The sequence below is a fragment of the Haematobia irritans genome, chromosome 1, assembly GCF_050003625.1.
Source record: "Haematobia irritans isolate KBUSLIRL chromosome 1, ASM5000362v1, whole genome shotgun sequence".
In the NCBI taxonomy this organism is placed as follows: Eukaryota; Metazoa; Arthropoda; class Insecta; order Diptera; family Muscidae; genus Haematobia; species Haematobia irritans.
In genome coordinates, this window is record NC_134397.1 from 77,420,212 (window position 1) to 77,444,396 (window position 24,185).

General features: G+C 34.0%; 2 protein-coding genes and 2 long non-coding RNA genes across 6 annotated transcripts in view; 1 reads left to right on the forward strand and 3 right to left on the reverse strand.

Annotated features, from left to right (window-relative positions):
- Positions 1-911: 911 nt before the first annotated feature.
- On the reverse strand, positions 912-2,257 carry LOC142239324 (uncharacterized). Of its 2 annotated transcripts, XR_012722994.1 has the most exons (5): positions 1,994-2,257; positions 1,846-1,900; positions 1,679-1,740; positions 1,339-1,580; positions 912-1,271 (listed from the first exon to the last, which is right to left on the reverse strand). It is a non-coding gene; the product is annotated as an uncharacterized LOC142239324 (long non-coding RNA). The 2 variants fall into 2 exon arrangements; XR_012722993.1 differs by having other exon boundaries at positions 1,679-1,900.
- A 2,086-nt stretch (positions 2,258-4,343) lies between these two features.
- LOC142239335 (uncharacterized) lies at positions 4,344-5,450 on the forward strand. Of its 2 annotated transcripts, XR_012722999.1 has the most exons (5): positions 4,344-4,607; positions 4,701-4,755; positions 4,861-4,922; positions 5,021-5,262; positions 5,330-5,450. It is a non-coding gene; the product is annotated as an uncharacterized LOC142239335 (long non-coding RNA). The 2 variants fall into 2 exon arrangements; XR_012722996.1 differs by having other exon boundaries at positions 4,701-4,922.
- A 1,454-nt stretch (positions 5,451-6,904) lies between these two features.
- Prosbeta7 (proteasome subunit beta type-4) lies at positions 6,905-8,038 on the reverse strand. Its single transcript, XM_075290887.1, has 3 exons — positions 7,775-8,038; positions 7,212-7,710; positions 6,905-7,146 (listed from the first exon to the last, which is right to left on the reverse strand). Exons 1-3 carry the CDS (start codon positions 7,939-7,941, stop codon positions 6,994-6,996), a joined length of 819 nt encoding a protein of 272 aa, XP_075147002.1. The 5' UTR covers positions 7,942-8,038; the 3' UTR covers positions 6,905-6,993.
- Positions 8,039-11,296: 3,258 nt separating this feature from the next.
- Positions 11,297-24,185, reverse strand: part of Cerk (Ceramide kinase) — a 76,427-nt gene continuing 63,538 nt past the window's right edge. Inside the window, exons 3-6 of the mRNA XM_075290888.1 lie at positions 17,875-18,777; positions 17,149-17,813; positions 16,874-17,085; positions 11,297-11,937 (exon numbers count right to left, since the gene is read on the reverse strand). Coding sequence (XP_075147003.1) covers positions 11,826-11,937; positions 16,874-17,085; positions 17,149-17,813; positions 17,875-18,777 — 1,892 coding nt within the window. The 3' untranslated portion in view covers positions 11,297-11,825. The remainder of the gene's footprint in view (positions 11,938-16,873; positions 17,086-17,148; positions 17,814-17,874; positions 18,778-24,185) is intronic.

Here is a 24,185-nt window from a genome sequence, read left to right on the forward strand (position 1 = left end):
TTTTAATTAATTTCGCGACAAAAATCAATCAACTATTTGATTCATTCAATTAAATAATTAATTGAAATTGGCTATAAATTTCAATCAAAAAATTTATATATTGCGACCCCCAAATTGTATTTAATTTTATTTGAAATAAAAGAAAATATGTGTTTCTTATAAAACATATTTAATATTTTATTATTTTTTGAATTATGCAATAGACAAATAAATTTGGTTTTTGTCATTTGTGGTTTGTTCTAACATAACTTACAAATACAATTACATAAATTATATAAATCATTATCTTCCTTATAATAATAACCATGTTAGCATGGTCCTTCTAAAGGGTGATTCTTTTGAGGTTAGGATTTTCATGCATTAGTATTTGACAGATCACGTGTGATTTCAGACATGGTGTCAAAGAGAAAGATGCTCAGTATGCTTTGACATTTCATCATGAATAGACTTACTAACGAGCCACAACGTCGAATTTTCAGTGAATGGGCCCTAGAAAAGTTGGCAGAAAATCCGCTTTTTTATCGACAAATTTTGTTCAGCGATGAGGCTCATTTCTGGTTGAATGGCTACGTAAATAAGCAAAATTGCCGCATTTGGAGTGAAGAGCAACCAGAAGCCGTTCAAGAACTGCCCATGCATCCCGAAAAATGCACTGTTTGGTGTGGTTTGTACGCTGGTGGAATCATTGGACCGTATTTTTTCAAAGATGCTGTTGGACGCAACGTTACGGTGAATGGCGATCGCTATCGTTCGATGCTAACAAACTTTTTGTTGCCAAAAATGGAAGAACTGAACTTGGTTGACATGTGGTTTCAACAAGATGGCGCTACATGCCACACAGCTCGCGATTCTATGGCCATTTTGAGGGAAAACTTCGGAGAACAATTCATCTCAAGAAATGGACCGGTAAGTTGGCCACCAAGATCATGCGATTTGACGCCTTTAGACTATTTTTTGTGGGGCTACGTCAAGTCTAAAGTCTACAGAAATAAGCCAGCAACTATTCCAGCTTTGGAAGACAACATTTCCGAAGAAATTCGGGCTATTCCGGCCGAAATGCTCGAAAAAGTTGCCCAAAATTGGACTTTCCGAATGGACCACCTAAGACGCAGCCGCGTCTAACGTTTCAAATAAAGAACCGATGAGATTTTGCAAATTTTATGCGTTTTTTTTTTAAAAAAAGTTATCAAGCTCTTAACAAATCACCCTTTAATATGTAGATGCGCCTAGATTTCCAATAAATCAGCAGCCTGTAAGCTAAATTAGTTTTTCTGAAAGTAAACAGAATAATTCGAATTTAATTTTGTTCAATTAAAAGTTAATTTTGTTAAACATTACCTGCATAGAATATCAAGTTCAATTCTTAGTTCCAGGTTGCAGATTTATAATCTTCTTTTGCTGTTGTAGTCTTTTAGCATAAAAAGGTGTATTAAGGAGCTCGGTAATTTAATTTTAGTAGCAATTCCTTTCCAAAATTTCCGCACATTGAAATCGTCTATTAAAATTTGAACCAATCATAGACAAAAATAATGGGAAAGCAATGTAATATTTGGTATTATATTGATGATACTTTGCAAATTCTAAAAATAGAAAAAAAATATATAAATGGGAAATACATATTTTTATTATTTTCGGATATTTTTCATATTTTTAAATCCAAAAGAAAGAACTTTTTTACCATTACATATTTCAGCTCATTAGTTTATATATCAGATATACTGCTCTCTACTTGGGTTCAAACTGAAAAAGGCAGGTAAAACAAAAATACAATTTATTCCCAACGCCACTTCGCAACTTCAAGATGAATCTTCACTTTTCACTTTTTTGTTGCAAACATATTCTTACATATTTGATAAAATGATGGAGTTGATTGGTCAATTTCACGAAATAAAATTGGTTACTAAAAGAAATGAATAAAAAATATATTATTTTAGTCCGTTTAATGTAAACAGGATTCAATGGAAAACGGTATTCACATTTCACAATTTCTTACCTTCAATAAACGTAGATTGTTTTCCATTTTTACAATACCACAAAACACAAACACAGGTCATTTCAAATGCGTTCTCTCATATATTTTTTCAAACCTTTACCACGTGGCCATTTGTTGTTGCACACTTTATTTATTTCAACCCTTTGCTATGATTTGTTGTTGCGTTCAAAATATTTATGTACACATTTTAAATGCAGCAGACAGAATGTCGCCAATCATGTTTTTCAATTTACGCGAAAAACAAAAACCCAACCGTTCGTTACAAGTTACTTCTACAGACTGATCTCTCCATCATACATTGTTGAATAAATACCCATTCTCTTGTTCTCTCTTCGCTCTTTCCATTGCTCAATATTTTTCAATTTCAATCACAAAGGTGATTGGATCAATCACATGTGTAATTGGAAACGGAAAAAATTTCAATCACGTTTGTAATTGAAAATTATTTCCGAATTGATTAACAAATTGATTGAATCAATTAATATTTTAATTGGAAACGTAACAAATATCACTCATTTTTTAATTGGTTTTTATTCGGATTTGATTAAATAATTAATTGAATCAATTAACATATTAATTGAATCCGTTTCCAAATTCAATTAAGTGTTTAATGTTGGTGATAATTTTTTGTGTGTACTGAATTGACCTGATGGGTGCAGTTAATCAAATAGTGGCAATTCATGGTAGTAACCTGGTTTTCTTTGTATATTTTCAGGCAGTAAACAAGTCCGCGTTAATACCGTATGGTATAAAATGTGATCCGAAGAAGACGAAGACTGTCGAAACGATCGATAATCTCATGTTGACAGTGTTCCACAAGGATAAAAACGATCGTATTGGTGTGTGCTAATTATTTAGTAATTTAATCTCTACAATTAAAAAAAAATACGACTCTATTTAGTGAATCTCATACGTTCACCCCTCCCGACACGGTCGAATAAAGCTATAAATTGTTGCCCCATTCAATGATTTGGTTAGGTTAGGTTAGGTGGCAGCCCGATGTATCAGGCTCACTTAGACTATTCAGTCCATTGTGATAACACTTTTTTGAACTTCTCTCTTATCACTGAGTGCTGCCCGATTCCATATTAAGCTCAATGACAAGGGACCTTCATTTTCTAGCCGAGTCCGAACGGCGTTCTACATTGTAGTGAAACCACTTAGAGAAGCTTCAGAAATGTCACCAGCATTACTGAGGTGGGATAATCCACCGCTGAAAAACTTTTTGGTGTTCGGTCGAAGCAGGAATCGAACCCACGACCTTGTGTATGCAAGGCGGGCATGCTAACCATTGCACCACGGTGGCTCCCGTGGTTAGGTTAGGGTAATGTGGCATCCCGATTTAGTTTCATGCTCACTCGACTCGAAAAAATCGACGCCGGTGGTGGTCACAAATATAAGTTGAATAAAAAGGCCATCGCCACCCCGGAGACTGTACCACATCTCAAGAAAACACATTTTCCAAACGTGTTAACCCTTTCACTACCGAAATAAACCTAATGTTAAAAACTTTAATTTTTCTTCTGTTTTTACTTGTACTAACGGCATGTAGAACAAAAATTGCCATTTTGAAAACCGACCTCAATTACTTCAAGAGCTTGTTCTGAAAACTTGATTCTTGAATTGTGACCAAATGGCCTTACGAAAATAAACGCTATTTGGCCTATAATATCCTTCAAAGTGTGAGAAAAAATACAAAAAAGAATCCGAAAAAGTATCAGTTATAGTTTTTGTATGAATGTCCATTTACTAGAAACATGCAGTATAAAAACTGTCTCAAATTTTTGCATTTTCCGTTTATTGCTAAAGAAGTTTATAAAAATGTATTTTAAACCTCACCAATATGGAAAATATTTATAGCTTATTTTGATTAAAACCTCCACTTTAAAATAACATCGAGAAATAAATCGAAACTAAGTGGAAAAATAGAATTTTGTGTCTTTCGAATGTCCTTCTAAGTGGACATCGGTACACACAAAAAATTATCACCAACATTTTTTCAATTAAACACTTAATTGAATTTGGAAACGGATTCAATTAATATGTTAATTGATTCAATTAATTATTTAATCAAATCCGAATAAAAACCAATTAAAAAATGAGTGATATTTGTTACGTTTCCAATTAAAATATTAATTGATTCAATCAATTTGTTAATCAATTCGGAAATAATTTTCAATTACAAACGTGATTGAAATTTTTTCCGTTTCCAATTACACATGTGATTGATCCAATCACCTTTGTGATTGAAATTGAAAAATATTGAGCAATGGAAAGAGCGAAGAGAGAACAAGAGAATGGGTATTTATTCAACAATGTATGATGGAGAGATCAGTCTGTAGAAGTAACTTGTAACGAACGGTTGGGTTTTTGTTTTTCGCGTAAATTGAAAAACATGATTGGCGACATTCTGTCTGCTGCATTTAAAATGTGTACATAAATATTTTGAACGCAACAACAAATCATAGCAAAGGGTTGAAATAAATAAAGTGTGCAACAACAAATGGCCACGTGGTAAAGGTTTGAAAAAATATATGAGAGAACGCATTTGAAATGACCTGTGTTTGTGTTTTGTGGTATTGTAAAAATGGAAAACAATCTACGTTTATTGAAGGTAAGAAATTGTGAAATGTGAATACCGTTTTCCATTGAATCCTGTTTACATTAAACGGACTAAAATAATATATTTTTTATTCATTTCTTTTAGTAACCAATTTTATTTCGTGAAATTGACCAATCAACTCCATCATTTTATCAAATATGTAAGAATATGTTTGCAACAAAAAAGTGAAAAGTGAAGATTCATCTTGAAGTTGCGAAGTGGCGTTGGGAATAAATTGTATTTTTGTTTTACCTGCCTTTTTCAGTTTGAACCCAAGTAGAGAGCAGTATATCTGATATATAAACTAATGAGCTGAAATATGTAATGGTAAAAAAGTTCTTTCTTTTGGATTTAAAAATATGAAAAATATCCGAAAATAATAAAAATATGTATTTCCCATTTATATATTTTTTTTCTATTTTTAGAATTTGCAAAGTATCATCAATATAATACCAAATATTACATTGCTTTCCCATTATTTTTGTCTATGATTGGTTCAAATTTTAATAGACGATTTCAATGTGCGGAAATTTTGGAAAGGAATTGCTACTAAAATTAAATTACCGAGCTCCTTAATACACCTTTTTATGCTAAAAGACTACAACAGCAAAAGAAGATTATAAATCTGCAACCTGGAACTAAGAATTGAACTTGATATTCTATGCAGGTAATGTTTAACAAAATTAACTTTTAATTGAACAAAATTAAATTCGAATTATTCTGTTTACTTTCAGAAAAACTAATTTAGCTTACAGGCTGCTGATTTATTGGAAATCTAGGCGCATCTACATATTAAAGGGTGATTTGTTAAGAGCTTGATAACTTTTTAAAAAAAAAAAACGCATAAAATTTGCAAAATCTCATCGGTTCTTTATTTGAAACGTTAGACGCGGCTGCGTCTTAGGTGGTCCATTCGGAAAGTCCAATTTTGGGCAACTTTTTCGAGCATTTCGGCCGGAATAGCCCGAATTTCTTCGGAAATGTTGTCTTCCAAAGCTGGAATAGTTGCTGGCTTATTTCTGTAGACTTTAGACTTGACGTAGCCCCACAAAAAATAGTCTAAAGGCGTCAAATCGCATGATCTTGGTGGCCAACTTACCGGTCCATTTCTTGAGATGAATTGTTCTCCGAAGTTTTCCCTCAAAATGGCCATAGAATCGCGAGCTGTGTGGCATGTAGCGCCATCTTGTTGAAACCACATGTCAACCAAGTTCAGTTCTTCCATTTTTGGCAACAAAAAGTTTGTTAGCATCGAACGATAGCGATCGCCATTCACCGTAACGTTGCGTCCAACAGCATCTTTGAAAAAATACGGTCCAATGATTCCACCAGCGTACAAACCACACCAAACAGTGCATTTTTCGGGATGCATGGGCAGTTCTTGAACGGCTTCTGGTTGCTCTTCACTCCAAATGCGGCAATTTTGCTTATTTACGTAGCCATTCAACCAGAAATGAGCCTCATCGCTGAACAAAATTTGTCGATAAAAAAGCGGATTTTCTGCCAACTTTTCTAGGGCCCATTCACTGAAAATTCGACGTTGTGGCTCGTTAGTAAGTCTATTCATGATGAAATGTCAAAGCATACTGAGCATCTTTCTCTTTGACACCATGTCTGAAATCACACGTGATCTGTCAAATACTAATGCATGAAAATCCTAACCTCAAAAGAATCACCCTTTAGAAGGACCATGCTAACATGGTTATTATTATAAGGAAGATAATGATTTATATAATTTATGTAATTGTATTTGTAAGTTATGTTAGAACAAACCACAAATGACAAAAACCAAATTTATTTGTCTATTGCATAATTCAAAAAATAATAAAATATTAAATATGTTTTATAAGAAACACATATTTTCTTTTATTTCAAATAAAATTAAATACAATTTGGGGGTCGCAATATATAAATTTTTTGATTGAAATTTATAGCCAATTTCAATTAATTATTTAATTGAATGAATCAAATAGTTGATTGATTTTTGTCGCGAAATTAATTAAAATTTTAATTGATTCAATTAAAACTGTGATTGAATTTTATGTTAAAAATCAATCACGTTTTTAATTGATTCAATCACACAATTAATTGATTCCGTGACAAAAGTCAATTAAATTTTTAATTGAAAATCGTGTTGGTTTTCAATCAAAATGGGTGATTGATACTATCATTTTCGTGATTGAAGACATTTCAATTAAAAAAATGATTGAATCCGCGATTTTCGTGATTGAAATCAAAAAAAAATTTTTTGTGTGTAGTGAAAGGGTTAAAAAAATTCAATATCGATTGATAAAAACCAACAAAAAAACTTAGTTTTCATAAAAAAACTTTATTTTAATTAAATTTTATCACGCTCCAATGTTGCTTTGTATATAATTAAAACTGATGAGAAAAATATTTAATAACCCGAAACCATAGATGCCAACTGCCAGTTCTCATTTACATTGAATGGACCCTGTACAATACTTCCATCTTTAGTGCAAACAGCGACAGTATACTTGGGCATAGATCTACAATCGCGATAGTACAAAACCTCCATACATTTGCGAAGCTGAAATTAGCGAAAACAAAGTGAGATATAAATAAATTCCTTCTCATTAGCTTAGTGTTTATTACCACTTCCGAAGCTTGAGCTTGTGTAAGTTTTTGGCCCTCGACTAGATGCTCTCTGACCAAAGGTAATGCCAAATGTTTTCCAAATCCAGTGGCAACAACATCGTCTTGATATGCACGACCTCGTAGGTCAACATGTCCCAAGAAAGGCTCGCCATTGTCCAAACCTCCTACAACCACCTCCAACCACAATGGATTGATGCGACTACGTCTGTTATACAATACGCGAGTCAGCCAGTTGTATAAAGCTTTTGGTTTCATTTCAAGCTCGTCCTCGTGACACATGTCTTCAACCATTTTCTGATCAATAGATCGTTTAAGGCTTTGGAAATCGGCAAAATCACCTCCAGCCCCAATGACTGTCTTATTGTTCACTTTGAAAACACGCTGAACATCTTGGTAACGGGCCATTGAGCCATATGAAACCAAATTGTCGGCAGCGATCATAACACCACCATCAAATTTGATTCCTACCACTGAGGTACCGGTGGTAATTGGAGAGCTATCAAAGAAGTGTGTCAAAGTTAACGATAACCAACTTTGTTATTATTAATTTCAAAACTTACGAACTATGTTGGGTTCCAAAAAGACCAGGTGCTGTGTATTCCTTGCAATTGTTATTGCCTGCAGCAGTGGCTGCACCATTATAACCTCCTGTGAAATTGTAGAATTGTCCGGGGACTGGTCCATTTCCCCAAAGTTGCTGTGAAAAAATTTGATTACCACCGTACATTCTGCTCTTGAAAAATCCGCAATTTAATTTTGTTTGAATTTATGAAAATTGCAAGTTGTCGGCAAAGATGTTGATATTGGATGACAAACAGAAATTAAAATCCATAGATGCAAAATTTAGGCATAATAACTGATGAACCTAAATACGAACGTTTCAATGTTACTACGGCCGCAGTGTTTTATAATATTTGCAATAGCTGTGTTCCCCAAGGCATATTAATTAATATGCCTTGTGTGTTCCCATCAAAGACTTTGTAATTATAACAAGATGTCCAAATCAAAGACAATAAACTTGAGGAAGATAGGAAATTGGCTTGCGTCATACCAAATGTTGCATTTACCATATTAGTTCCATACATGTTTGTAATTTTTTATTTGTTTGTGTTCGGGGGACCAGTAATGTGTAATAATTTGTGACTCTTAAATTTTTCGTTTGGACAAAAACACGAACAAAAAGAGATAAAAAACAACAATTGACAAATAAAGAAGTTAAAAGAGGGAAGGTTAGGTTAAAGTGGCAGCCCGATTAAGATTCAGGCTCACTTAGACTATTCAGTCCATTGTGATAGGGACTGAATAGTCTAAGTGAATAGTCTAAGTGAAAGAGGGAAACATTTTGAATTGGCCGCTTCTACGGGCGTGTTTCCAAAATTAAAACTGTAAAGTAAAAATTCCTATTTTCTTAGAAAAACTGTAGAAAACTTAACGCAGAAAGAACACCAGGAAACATAATAGACATCTCTTAATGATTTACATGTTAAGGTGGGTATTAAATTCCAGTTTATCCGTTAAAATTGCCATTTTTTCATCGTATAATTATAAATAAACCATATTAGGCATTATGTCTTGTATGGCAATGCAATACGGTACCAATAAAGACACAACAAAATAAAAATAAGCACAATTTACTTGAAGTAATTTCTTTTGGCATAAATGTTGAATGAAAAGAGTGCAGAAACAGGCCTATTAACCAAATTGAAAATTCTTCATTTTCTTTTCTTTTTTAAATTCGTAACATCATACCCATATTTTTTCCAACTCTCTCATACATGTATGGACCTAAACTCATGAGTCTATTGGAAAAAAGAGGAAGCATATAGACATCTTGTTATTTCAGATAATCTTTGGTTCCCATGTTTGTCCCTTATAAAATTTATGGTGTGATTCCATAGTGGTGAATTGCTTCCTGGTAAATCGAACTTTGCAATGCTGGCAGGTGTTTCACAAAAACTTCAAAATTTTACTACTAACAATAGAGATGGCAAAATATTTTAAAAATTGTATGGTACTTTTCGCATCACAACTGACGATTATTTTGGGATAGCGATGTGGATAAAATATAACTCTGATATGCTGACTGAACATAAGGACATTCTAAACCATCTGCATTATTACATTACAATGATCTAAAGGCAATATTTTTTATAGATTTTGATATTTATAGTTTTACAAGCTGATTATATAGTACACTTCAATGTTTGCATAATAAAAATACTAAAACAACACTCAAAATTTTTTGTTAATCAGCAAAAAAAAAAAAATTGCTAAAACAGCAGAATTTGTTTTCTGAAAAAAACAAGAAAGCTGTCAAAGTAGTTGTTTCACCTAACATTCATCCGTAAGTTGATACAGCAAACAGTGTTTTGATGAAATAGCAAATAAATTCCGAAATAGCAAACAATTTCTAAATTAGCAAAAAACACTAAAAGTTTTTGACAAACATCGCTGCTGAAATGCGAAACTGCATTAGTTGGAATAGCTGAACATTTTCATAGAGGCATTGTGTATGAAAATCTCACACTTTTAACTAAAATGTAGATTGCGTTCTCCATGTGTGTCACATATCAAACATGGCGATTTTCAACAAATCTTATTGCATAATCTTTTAATGTTTGACTTTTTTGGCTAACTGCAATAGTAATTATCTTATCAGATAGAACGGAGTGAATTTAGAAATTTATACGGATCAGCAGAAAATTTCAGCAAACTCACTTTTCAGCATTATGTCTGCTGTTCCACTTTTTTTTGCTGTTATTGCAAAACAAACTGCTAAAACAGCAATTTTTGTCTGCTGAAAAACAGCGGTATGTGTTTGTTTATTTAGATCATAACTACACCCAAAGAAATTTGTTAGTAGAGACAGCAGAAAAGTCTGCTAAAACAGCAGAAAGTCTGCTGAAAAAGGGACAGCAGTTATTGTTTGCTGAAATAGCAAACATTTCCTGCTATTTTTGAAGCTCGATTACAATAAAAAAGTTTTATTTTGGCTAAAACAAATAAAAATGTCTACTTAGGAGCTATCCTAACATAATTAACATAATATTTTATGAATATCTATAGTATTTGACCAAAAAATCTGAATATTTATCGAATTGAGGCATAACAGCAAACAAAATGTTTGCTGATCGTATTTAGGAGCTTGTAAGTATATTACAGTGCAAAAATATACCAAAAACTACTTTTGGTTCTTAAATAGGCTTTGGCGAAAATTTTATAACCTAAAAATTTTATAAATTGTTGTTCATTACGCCCTGAAGTACAAAAATATAACAGCAGACATCGACTGCTGTTTTAAGCAGACTTTTTTCTATGAGTGTAGATATCCCCTGCGGTTGTTTTGTTAGATTTTTCTTCTGTAAGTCGGTACTACGATCGGCTTTTTGTTAATATCAAATTTGAGCGAAGATGAAATATCCAACATTTCATCCAGTTTCAAATAGCAGTAATTTTCAGCAAAATACCGTCATTTTAATATCAAGTCCGCGCCGAAATTTCAGATGTGTTGCAGTTACAATAGCTGCTATTTTTAGCAAAGAGTTACTGCTTTTGCTTGGTGAATTTCCGAACTCCGTGTTCTCTCACGAGCAAATCGTAGCCTCCTAAAATGATCGTGTTTACTTAACATATGAGAATTTGAACGTATATACAGTCAGCCAAAGTAACTTTCCATATTTAGAGTGGGCATTCAAATATTTCGGTCATAGACCACGAAGGTACTTACCAATACGACTCAGCACTGGCTAGAAAACATGCTGTTCGCAGCTAGTTTAGTCCACGCAGCGACTTCTTAATTCGCCATATGCCAAATAGATCCATTTGGGTATGACTTACGTTGATCTTTTATTAAATTTTTAGCGTTTCTTTGAAGATTTCAAACTTTGCAAAAGCAATATTTTTTACCGATTTTAAATGGAAAAAGCTATTCATCTGCCAAAATATTTTAATCACTCATAGCTATAGTCAAAGCCGGATGTTGTTATATCGGGCAAACAAAAACGGATTTTGAACCAATCAAAAATATTGAGCAGATAACACTTCGTGCTACCCTGTATTAAAATAAAACAAGATTTTCAAAATTAATTTTACAAACATTTATTGATACATAAAATAAAGTCAACACATATAATTTGGAATGTTACAACTGTAAGTAATATAAATATATAGTAAGTTACAGTATTTTATTGATTCGACCCATTCACGTTTTATGTTTTTCTTTCGTCGTATAGTGTAGTAGAGCGGAAAAAAAGAAATATTGCTTTAAGTGTAAATTATAAAGGGTATGAACCCAATTGGCATCTTTTCTATGTAATTAATATCAATAGGATCATGTGTCGTTTTTTTGTTGTTTTTTTTCTTTGATGCATATAAATATCGTTAATTATGATACAGTGAATAAAATAAAAGCAAATCACCACAAACATGTTTGGATATAAAATAATCTAAAATTTACTTTGCTAGGATATTTCACTTATTAACCAATCTATATAAACAATGAAGTAAAAACAGCCTTAACATGTATCACACATCAATACTTAGTATTATTTTTAATAATATATTCTCAAGGGTCCAATACCCTCCATTCGTATGTTTGTGCAGTGAAAATCCTTATGTGTCCGAGCGACAGCAACAGAAAATCGATGTATTGTCTGTATTATTTGATGTTTTGCTATAAATATAGGGACCACGCATGAAGACATCGATTAGCTGCCTATGAGACCTAAAAAATAAAACAGAGTATATGAAAGATAGCAATTACCAAAGAATTTTGTTAACCAATTTTTGAGCAAAAAACTTTCGTAGACAGCAATAAAATCAGATATAATTCCTACTCTGCTCTCAAATATATTTTTGCATTTTTCAAAGAAATTTATTAGTAAACACAGCAAAAACTTCTGCTAAAAAAGCAGATTTTTTTTTCTCAAATTAAAAGATAATGGTCAAGAGAATAACACTTTTAACAATTTTAGGTTTTAAATGTTAAACTATTTTTTTTTTTTTGTAAATTCCAAATCTCTAAAAACACTTTGAATCCTTGTCTTACGCAGTGGTGTGACTAAAGTTCCTTTGGGGATATAACCGAATTTCAAATAACTATTAAATAGCTTTGGAAGAGTCAGGCCCTCAGAATGGGTATTGCAATTCCCTTTGGTGAGTGTGCAAAATACCTTGGCGTTATTCTGAACTTTAGGCTAAATATTGAAGCTGAACTTTAGGCTAAATATTGAAGAAAGGGCGAGAAAAGCCACAGTAGCTTTGTACTCGTGCAAAAAGGCAATAGGAAAAAAGTGGGGCCTAAAACCAAAAATTGTGCATTGGCTATACATGGCAGTGGTTAGACCTATAATGCTATATGGTGTTGTAGTCTGGTGGCCGGCACTTCACCAGCCGATATGTTTAGACAAAGTTCAGCGTATGGCGTGCTTGTGTATCTCAGGCGCATATAGTAAGACAGGAACAAATTCCCTTAATGTCATGCTGCATCTATTGCCTTCAGACATTTTGGCCAAACAGGCAGCTGCCACAACGACTGCGCGGTTGCGCGAGCAATAACTGTGGTCGGAAAAAAGGTACGGCCACAGTTCGGTCCTCAAAATAATGTCAGATGTGCCTAACGTAGTGGATTACACTCTGGCGAAACCACTTTTCGACAAAAAGTTTGAGACTCTAATTCCCAATAGTGAGGCGTGGTGTACACAGACCCCGGGGAATAAAAGATATATAGATTTCTTTACTGATGGCTCCAAATGGGTGGACAAGTGGGTTTCGGAGTATATTCTAAAGATCTGGAACTGCGAATACTTTCGGTATTCGCAGTTCCAGTTACCTATTCACTGTAGGGTTTTCAGGCTGAAATATTAGCAATGAGAGAGGTGACGAATTGGCTGAGAAGTAATGCTCCAAAAAATGTTGACATTAATATATACTCAGACAGTCAACCTGCAATAAAATCCTTGGACTCTATGTTCCTTAACTCGAAAACGGTCGTCGACTGTCGCAAATCTCTCAATGAGATGGCTGAGCAGCACACAATATTCACCATATATGGGTGCCTGGCCATAAGAACATACCGGGGAACTGCGAAGCGGATGAGTTAGCAAGGCTAGGGACTACCTTACATATTCCAGGGGAACTAGAATCTGTTGGTATGCCTCTGGCTACCTGCAAGCTCTTACAGCGTGAGAAGGCTGTTATGATGGCAAATGTTCGATGGGAGAATTGCAAGGGTTGTAACGACACCAAGCAAATATGGCCCCATTTAAACTTAAACCGAACACTATATATGCTAGTGTTCGCAAGACATCAGCTATCACTCCTGATATCTGCTATAACGGGTCGCTGCCTGATAGGCGATTTTGCAAAAACTATTGGCGCGAAGTATAATGACTATTGTATGAGCTGTCATGATGCGGAGGAAAAAGAATCAATTAAACACCTCTTGTGTGAGTGTCCTGCATTTTGTATGAGGCGTAAGCAAATTTTAGGGACATATAGCTTTAGATTACTGGCGGACCTGGAAAATATTAACTTAAGCAGTCTGCTAATGTTTTTGGAACAATCTGGTTGGTTCAACAGAAGAAAATAATGGAGAAGGTTCAGCGGTTAAAACTAGAAGTGCCCATATGTAATAGGTACTTGGTATCACAATGGACTAAATAGTCTAAGTGAGCCTGAAAATTAATCGGGCTGCCGTTTTAACTTAACCTAACCTACAACGATTAGGGATTATGTTTTAGTAGACTCGTAAACCCGATGTTCTCAACATCTCCAAACACTGCATTTTTTGTTTATTTGTAATGACAATACAATTAGATTTTCTTTTAAAAACTAACCGGCCATGTTGGTTACTTTCTGTTTTAGAACCGAATAAATCTGGCTTACGGTCGGTCACTCTATACAGGACCTACCTTGGTGGAAGATTCACCACTGCTTTCCCATAAAAGGCACTGCATATATTTTTAAAGCATTTTATTTGAGTTAGAAACGATTTGTATTCCCTTGCTTTTCCTTATGGAATGGAAGTGCGATCACAGGTAAATGATTCAGCAGACACTCGAACATATGATGAACTTAATGATTCCGTTACCTTCGTCTTGCAAGACTTACGTACTTCCATAGTTGTGTTATATAAAGCAATAGAGACCATCGATTTCGAGCACCACACTTGGAGATGGTTTAAAACACTCAGAAATTGGACACACACAACTACAGATTACAACTACAGAAAAAATAACAAAAATCTGCTAAAAAAGAGAAATTGCTAACATTGTCTGTCTATTTTCTAATTTCAGATATATTAAGAATGACATGCATTTGTTCAACATTTATCTCTTTTGGATAACATTTTACACCCAAAAAATTGTTATTCATAACAGGAAAAATGTTTGGTAAAACAACAGTTTTTGTCTGCTGAAAAAGGGAAAGTAGTCACATTGCATTAGTTGAAATAACTGACATTTTTTGTCCTGGCAACAACTTCTGTGATATTTTATGTGAAATAAAATCAGACTTTTGTAGACCAGCAATATTTGTGACTACCGAAGAATGTGACACGTGAGATTTTTGGGTCAAGAACAAATAATTCTGCTTGACACATTTTCATTTATATGGCCATACTTATGCTGACCACATAAATTACGATATCCGTGTGGTTCATAAATTAAAAGGGCCAATTGTTTACAAATATTATAGCATAATAAAAAAAGTACTAATTGTTCGATTTTTTGATGTTTTTTAGTCCAATGTGTACCATTCGCAGTAATTCTATTATCTATTATTATATAGATAAACCGGAAATATATAGTTTTATTCGGATCAGCAAAAATTTTCAGCAAACTACTGGCTTTTCAGCAGCATGTCTGCTAATCTAAATACCCACCACCGGGCCGAATCATAAATACCCACCACCTTTGAAAATTTCAAGGGAGTTTGATGACAGATATTTTCCCAAGCAGATCAGTTCATTCAGTACGCTTCCCTCAGATAAATGTAAAGATTTTACCTATGAAGACTATACAAGATTCTGAATTTATAAGAACCATTTTTGTATCAGTTTTAGACGATGAAATAATGCCTTGATTTGAAATCTATAATCTGTGGATTTTCATCCCAATTATTTAAATGACTACGAGAAGTAAAATCTGGAAATTTTGCATTCAGTTTCAAGCAGTTTTCATGATCAGTGCGCCTTCTGTGAAATCGGTCAATATGGAGGCCTTACCAAATGGACCGATAAAACTAAATCATATACACTTTGTTATGGGTCTAAAATGCCAGTATATTTAGGAGTTAAATCGGGAGTTCGGTGTAATGAGGGCTATACCAAAACATGGAAAGATACACACAGTATTCAGCACATTTAATTGTAGTTCTAGAACCTAAACACCAAATCGGAGGGCCGGTTTATAAGGGGGCTATATCAAAAACTGTACCAATACTCAATATATTCGGCACACCCCTTTATGGTCCTAGAATACCTCTAGATTTCCAATTTCAGGCAAATTGGATAAAAACTACGGATTCTAGAAGCCCAAGAAGTAAATCTGGAGATCGGTCTATATGGAGGCTATATCGAAACATGGTCCGATAATCACCATTTTCGGCACATCTCTTTATTGTCCTAGAATACCTCTACATTACAATTTCAGGCAAATTGGATAAAAACTACGGTTTCTAGAAGCCCAAGAAGTAAAATCGGGAGATCGGTTTATATGGGGGCTATACCAAAACATGGACCGATACGGACCATATCGGATAGAAAATACAGTTTCTAGACGCCCAAGAAGCAAAATCGAGAGATTGGTCTATATGGAGGCTATACCAAAACATGGACCGATACACCCCATTTTCAACACACCTCTTTAAGGTCCAAAAATACTTCCAGATTTCCAATTTCAGGCAAGTCAGATAGAAAATACACTATCTAGACGCCCAAGAAGCAAACTCGGGAAATCGGTCCATATGGGGGCTATACCAAAACATGGACCGATAGGCACCATTTTCGGTACACTTTTTGATGGTCCTAAAATACCTCTGGAAATCTAATTTCAGGCAAATTGATTAAAACTACAGTTTTTATAAGCCCAAGACCCCAAATCGGGAGGTCGGTTTATATGGGGACTATATAAAAACTTGGACCGATATAGCCCATCTTCGATCTTGACCTGCCTGCAAACAAAAGACGAATCTGTGGCAAATTTCAGGACGATAGCGCAGTTATTGAAGGCTGTAGCGTGATTACAATAGACAGACAGACAGACGGACAGACGGATATGCTTATATCGTCTTTGAATTTCTCCCTGATCAAGAATATATATACTTTATATAGTCGGAAATCGATATTTCGATGTGTTACAAACGGAATGACAAACTTATTATACCCCCGTCACCATTCTATGGTGGTGGGTATAAAAAAATAGCAATCAGTGTTTTCTGTTAACAGTAGTCTGTTTTTTCTATGAGTTTAAAAATTTTACGAATTGTTATTCGCAAGAATCGCCATAGATCACAAAAATATGCTGTTTTTAATATATGCACTTTTACATGTGTAGTGGTCTAAATAAGAATTGCGAATTTATATGGAAAATTCTTCGACCAGTTGGGATTATTTGCAAACAAGCTTTTGGTACTTTAGCTGTAACAGCATCAAAACTTACGATATTGTAATTTCAAGATCGTTTATCACTTCACCATCACAATTCCACGATGAGTAAGAACTATCCGTTCTATTTGTATCTGATCCGGCATATGAGTCGGCAATGGGTTGGCAAGATCCGCGAATACTATTGTAGTCTTGGTGTGTTATATTGGGCTTAGCTTTGAAGATGAATTGTTTCGTACGATAAACTTCAATAAAAGGCAAGTTACGCTAAAAACACAATTAGAATAATTAGAAATTTTCTCGCTGTGATTGACCTATTGGAATACTTACTATGTCACCATTTCGTCCCATTGTATTGATGACAAATCGTATATTATTAAGGAGACTTGTTTTTCGTACCAATACAACATCCAAATGACCATCGCCTAAATGGCAATATTTTGACATGCCATTTGGACTTCGACTGCAGGCACATGTAATATTTGTGGCGGTGATCATGAAAAACTCTCCACGAATGATACGCCATTTTTGAGCATTATTAGCTCTTTGTAGGCTAGTTGGGTCAATCTGTACATCGTGGTTTTGTTGAACATTATCACTACTTGTTGAAATACTGCTGGGTGATGTGGGCCTTTCTTGGTCCGCAGTTATTACATCATCATAATCCTTTTTTATTAAATCCTTTATCTGTGTTTGTTTTTCTATGGGTTTCTTGGAATAATCCTTAACGCAGTTATTACGATCAAGATTACGGGAATGTTCTACGTCCATAGATTGGTCCGTTTCATACTTCGTCCCAAGATTTAATGAGGAATGTGATGATGACGGTCCATCAACATAAATATCGCACTTTTCCTCTTTGCGACAGGTTGCACAATTCACATGACATATCACCTCACCTGGCGATGGTGATAAAGTCCCGTGAGATTCATCATCTGTAAGCAGCATTTTTACTTCGGCTTCATAGCCACGATTGGCTAGGAATGCTTTAACACCTGCGGGGAAAACTACGACATTATAGTATACCTCGGGGAATTCAATGATATCGATAAATACCTGTGTACTCATAGCGTTTTGTACCCATCCAACGATATTTCTCACTTTTAGCAGCCACATCACCCAAATATCCATAGCCCATAGCACTGGTGCAAAAACGAATTATTCCTTCATTATTCCTGATACTGCAAACGTCTAGTCCTCGTCTTTGGCCCAGGACCATATGAATAGCTGCTGTCTGGGGATCGGCAGTGCCATGTAAACTGTAGACTATGGCATCAGTGCTGCCAGCGGGTATAATGGCTATTGGTAAATGTGGTTTAGGAATGTTTTCCGGTTGTCGCAAACAAACATTGCTATCCTGCATCGATCTAAATATGAGACCATTGATCATTTCAGCAACGGTACCATCGCCTCCTACACAGCAAACTGCATCGAAGGGCGTTAGGTCATGAGACATTAAAATATCACGTATCTGGTTAGCTCTCTGGGTAATAATACAGGAGGCATCAATTCCGGCCAATTGTATGGTAGGTTTGCAAGATCGCTCAAATATTTGCAAACCCATTTTACGACCGCCATAGGGATTAATAAAAACCAATAAACGTTTTACTCGTGTTCCACTGTATCTTTGCATTAGACTTTCCAAGTTGTCATACCATTTGGCCACAACATAGGGATCATTGTTATGCAGTGTAAGACGCCTAACATGCCAACGATTGCAATCAGTTGGTGAGGCTACAATCCTTTCGGCATAATATATTGACAAATACTGGTCTGTAGGTGTTGGCATGGCATGATTTTGTGATTCTGTGTTAACTTTCAATGGTTGATGGGCATTGCGTATGCTAGCCGATTTTGAGCTGCCCTTGGAGACACGTATGACTTCGCGTAAATGGACTATATTACTAAGATTTCCATATGTGCCTTTTTGTGAGAGTTGTTCTCGCTCGTATTCCTCTTCTAAAATTAAAAATTGAAGAAATGAAATGAAATATTTATTGCAAATTTTTATATTATAGAGCTATATACACTGAAAGGAATTTGTTTGTGAATACAGCAAAAAATCTGCTAAAAACAAACAGTCTGCTGAAAAAGGGTAAGCAGTCACTGTTTGCTAAAATAGCAAACTTTGAATGAATATTAATTTATTTAAAACTATTTTTGGTTCTTTAAAATTCTTTTATTTATTTTTTATTTTATTTTTATTTAACTCATTTTACAACCAAGCCGAAATGGCCATATACGGTTACAGGGATACTCAAAATAAGGAATTACATTAAATTTACTTAAAAAAGAAATTATAAAAATAATTAGGACTACAATCAAGGACTGCAAAAACTTGACATTATTACACCTTATTACTAAGTATATATCTTACTACTATATGTAGGCTACGTTACAAAAACCATTTGATATATAAATATAAAAATTTAGGAATTGATTACTACTCTCAATATTTTGAATCGTAAAAATTTTACGAATTGTTTTTCGGTCGACCAAGAATTACAAAACTATAATAGCTGACACCGACAGCTGTTTTTGCAGACTTTTTTCAATGAATGTACGAAAACTGGCCTACCACAATATCCGAACTCTACAATCATAGAAAAAAAGTCAGCTAAAACGGAATCGAACGCTAATACTCGTAATACTTCCATCACTCGGCGGTATTGATTATTTATCTAAACCCAAAGAAATTTGTTAGTAGGGACATCAGAAAATTCTGCTAAAACAGCAAAATGTCTGCTGAAAAAAGGAAATCAGTCACTGTTTGCTGCAATAGCAAAGTTAACTTCTGAGCTATCCTAACACAATTAAAACAATATTTTATGAATATCTATCTATCTGAATATTTGTATAATTGAGGCATAACAGCAAACAAAATGTTTGCTCATCGTATTTAGGAGCTTGTAGGTATATTACAGTGAAAAAATATACCAAAAAATTACTTTTGGTTCTTAAATATGCTTTGGGGAAAAATGTATAACTTAAACATTTTATAATTTGTTGTTCCTTAAACCCTGAAGTACAAAAATGTAACAGCATACATCGACTGCTGTTTTTAGCAGACTGATCTGATAAACAAACCAAGAACGCTTATCTGTCCCTATTTCAGAGAATGAAGCCGCCGAGTCGCGCCGCCGATTTCAGTCGCCGCCGACCATTTTTTGCCAGTCGACGCCGCCGCCGAATATGTCGACTCATCTCGACTCAAATTTAGCCGCCAAGTAATCAAAAATATCGATTTAAATCAGAAAAATGTTTATTAAATTGTCGTATTTTTTCCAAAATTTTGAACACAACCAATCATATTTAATCTGCTATAATAATTTAGCAAAAATTTAGCTCAGAAAATTTGAACGAAAAGTAAATTTGTTTGTAAGATAGGTTGTACAACTAATCTCATTACCATTCGATTAACTTCAAATTGATTTTATAATGGACAATTGTCCGCCGCCGAGTGAACAAATTTATATCGGCTCAGCCGTCAAGCCGCCGCCGCCGGAGGCAAAAATTTAGTGTCCGCCGCCGCCGACAAAAATGGGTCGGCTTCATTCTCTGCCCTATTTACACAAATCAGGTATTTATTGATATGAGTAATATTTTTTGTGTACACCCAAAGAAATTTGTTAGTAGGGACAGCAGAAAAGTCTGCTAAAACTGCAGAAAGTCTGCTGAAAAAGGGACAGCAATCACTGTTTGCTGAAATAGCAAACATTTGTTGCTATTTTTTAAGCTCGATTACACTAAAACATGTTTTATTTTGGCTAAAACAAATAAAAATTTCAACTTAGGAGCTAACCTAACATAATTAAAACAATATTTTATGAATATGTATAGTATTTGGCAAAAAATCTGAATATTTATCGGATTGAGGCTAACAGCAAACAAAATGTTTGCTGATCGTATTTAGGAGCTTGTAAGTATATTACTGTGCAAAAATATACCAAAAATTACTTTTGGTTCTTAAATACGCTTTGAGGAAACATTTATAACCTAAACATTTTATAAATTGTTGTTCATTAGGCCCTGCAGTACAAAAATATAACAGCAAACATCGACTGCTGTTTTTAGCAGACTTTTTCCTATGAGTGTACGTTAGGTCAGGTTGAAAAGAGGATTCAATTTACCATGCCCCATGTCGCCTGACATACACCTAAGCCGGTATTCGACTTGTTGTGCGTTCTAACTTTTTCTTTCCATCGTAACCTAATTTTATGCCAGGAACTCTGTGTCTAATGCATTTCCTAATTTGTTTTTAGTCCCCATTTCTAAGCTGGACCAGGTCCCGAAACATTTCTTCGCCAATATGGTTAACTCTATGCCTAGTAAAGGCAGGGCATTGACAAATGTAGTAGGTCTCATCATCTTCAAAATACGCCTTACATGTTACACCCTCTGCTGCTCCTTTATGACACAGATGAGCTCTCAAGGTGGCAGCCAGACATTTCAGGCTCACTTAGACTATTTAGTCTAGGTGAACTTCTCTCTTATAACTGAGTGCTGCCCAATTCCAAGTTAGTTCAATGACAAGGGACCTCCTTTTTATAGCCGAGTCCGAACGGCATTTCACATTGCTTTGAGAAACTTTGAAACACTCAGAAATGTCACCAGCATTACTGAGAGGGGATAATCCACCGCTGAAAACTTTTCGGTGTTCGGTCAAAGCAGGTATCGAACCACAGATAGTCTGTCGTAAACTGTAAGGTATTTGACATACATTTACGATGTATTTTACCATAGGTCAAAAATGTCGGAAACCTTTGTAAAATACGTAGTTTTTGACAGAATAACAATTTGAATAGTATAAGTTTTTTAGAACCATTTACGAGTATTCCACACTTTTTCCATATTTTTTACGAATGCCTTTTTCTTATTGAAAAAGAGTAACAAATTCTAATATCAAAATTTTCTATAGAAATAAAATTTTGACAAAATTTTCTATAAAAATAAAATTTTGACAAAATTTTCTATAGAAATAAAATTTCGACAAAATTTTATAAAAATAAATTTTTGACAAAATTTTCTAAATATAAAAAAAAATAAAATTTCGACAAAATTTTCTATAAAACAAAATTTTGACAAAATTTTCTATAGAAATAATATTTTGACAAAATTTTCTATAGAAATAAAATTTTGACAAAATTTTCTATAGAAATAAAATTTTGACAAAATTTTCTATAGAATTAAAATTTTGACAAAATTTTCTATAGAAATAAAATTTTGACAAAATTTTCTATAGAAATAAAATTTTGACAAAATTTTCTATAGAAATCAAATGTTGATAAAATTTTCTATGGAAATAAAATTTTGACAAAATTTTCTATAGAAATCAAATTTTGACAAAATTTTTCTATAGAAATAAAATTTTGACAAAATTTTCTATAGAAATCAAATTTTGACAAAATTTTCGATAGAAATAAAATTTTGACAAAATTTTCAGGAAATAAAATTTTGAAAAATTTTCTAGAAATAAAATTTTGACAAAATTTTCTATAAAAATAAAACTTTGACAAAATTTCTATAGAAATAAATTTTTGAGAAAATTTTCTATAGAAATAAAATTTTGATTTTCTATAGAAATAATAAAATTTTGAAAAAATTTTCTCTAGAAATAAAATTTTGGTAGATTATTTTTGGCGATATAGACCAATTTTTGCATGGCTGTTAGCGGCCATATACCAGCGCAATTTACCAAATTTCAACCGAATCGGATGAATTTTGCTCCTCCAAGAGGTTCCGGAGGTCAAATCTGGGAATCGATTATATGGGGGCTATACATAATTATGAACCGATATGGATCAATTTTTGCATGGTTGTTAGAGACCATATACTAACACCACGTACCAAATTTCAACCGGGTCGGATTTGCTCCTCCAGGAGGCTCCAGAGGTCAAATCTGGGGATCGGTTTATATGGGGGCTATATATAATTATGGACCGATATGGACCAATTTTTGCCCATTTGCAATACCATCCGACCTACATCAATAACAACTACTTATGCCAAGTTTCAAGTCTATAGCTTGATTCGTTCGGAAGTTAGTGTGATTTCAACAGACGGAAGGACGGACGGACGGACATGCTTAGATGGACTCAGAATTTCACCACGACCCACAATATATATACTTTATGGGGTCTTAGAACAATATTTCGATGTGTTACAAACGGAATTATATATTTTTCAATATGGCGTTTTCATACACGCAAAAAAAATAATTCTTTCCTCCCAAACGAAATTTTAGACAAACAAAGTTCGTTTCTCATTTGCTTTTCGCTGTAAGGAAGTGTATTTGGAAGAAAAGTATATACTTTTTGTGATAAACGTTTATTCTTTTCCAGGATGTAAAAACAATTTCATAAAGACAAACTCAAAAAAAATTTGTTTTCTTGCTAATTGCATTTTCCCTCACATCCACGAGGTTTGTTAGTTCTTAACACCTTTTCCTGTAATACCAACAATGTAGAAGAAATTATACGATTTTATAAATTTTTTTACCTTTCGCCTGGACGGAGAATCGAACCGCGGACCATGCACTTTGTAAGCCAACACACTAACCACTGAGCTATGTACCTGTTATGGTCATCAATAGATAATTATCCATATAAGTTATATTTATATAGCATAGCTTGCGGCGCCCACGAGCCGAATAAACAAAGTTTATTTAACAGAAACAAACATTTAGTTTGGCACCGTGGAGCAGTGGTTGCTACGTCCGACTTGCATGCCAAGGGTCGTGGGTTCGATCCCTGCTTCGACCAAAGTTTTTTTGTTTTTGTTTTTTTTTTTTTTACATATATTCCAGATATGTTCAGAAGATTCCGAAAAAATGTTCAACATTACATTGTACTATATTAAATTTTGAACTGTAAAAAGTGTCTTATTAAAGACCTAAAGTCAGAAAAGAACAGTGTTTGATATAAACGAAATGGACTGTGCTGTTGTTTCAAAAATAACTTTTTTTATTGAAAAAATAAAAATTTTGTAACAAACGAATTTTTTTGGTGATAAAAGTTTAAAATTTTCGAAGCAATTCAAAAAACTCTAACAAAAGAAAAACGTTTTCGGTACACGTTTTCCAAACGTTTTTTTCTTTGCGTGTACTAAGGTATATTAACAAAAATAGTTTGAAATCAAATCTGAGTATTCTGTAAGTATTTTTGACATTTACTACGTTTTATACAAGAATATGACGTTTTCGACGTTTACAACTTTTTGACAGTGTAAAACCAAAAAATTGTTACTCGGACCATCTCTGGATCGAACCCACGACCCTTTGTATGCAAGGCGGGCATGCTAACCATTTCACCACGGTGGCTCAATCCTAAGTTCTACGTAATTATTCCCACGGACATCCTGATTGTCAC

What these genes read in the sequence shown, in the direction of transcription:
- Prosbeta7 (XM_075290887.1), bottom strand. Translation starts at nt 7,941, where the DNA reads ATGTACGGTGGTAATCAAATTTTTTCACAGCAACTTTGGGGAAATGGA. An exon ending in TTTGGAACCCAACATAGTTC is followed by an intron (nt 7,711 to 7,774) that starts GTAAGTTTTGAA and finishes CTTCTTTGATAG; the next exon opens with CTCTCCAATTACCACCGGTA. An exon ending in AAGCTCAAGCTTCGGAAGTG is followed by an intron (nt 7,147 to 7,211) that starts GTAATAAACACT and finishes CGCTAATTTCAG; the next exon opens with CTTCGCAAATGTATGGAGGT.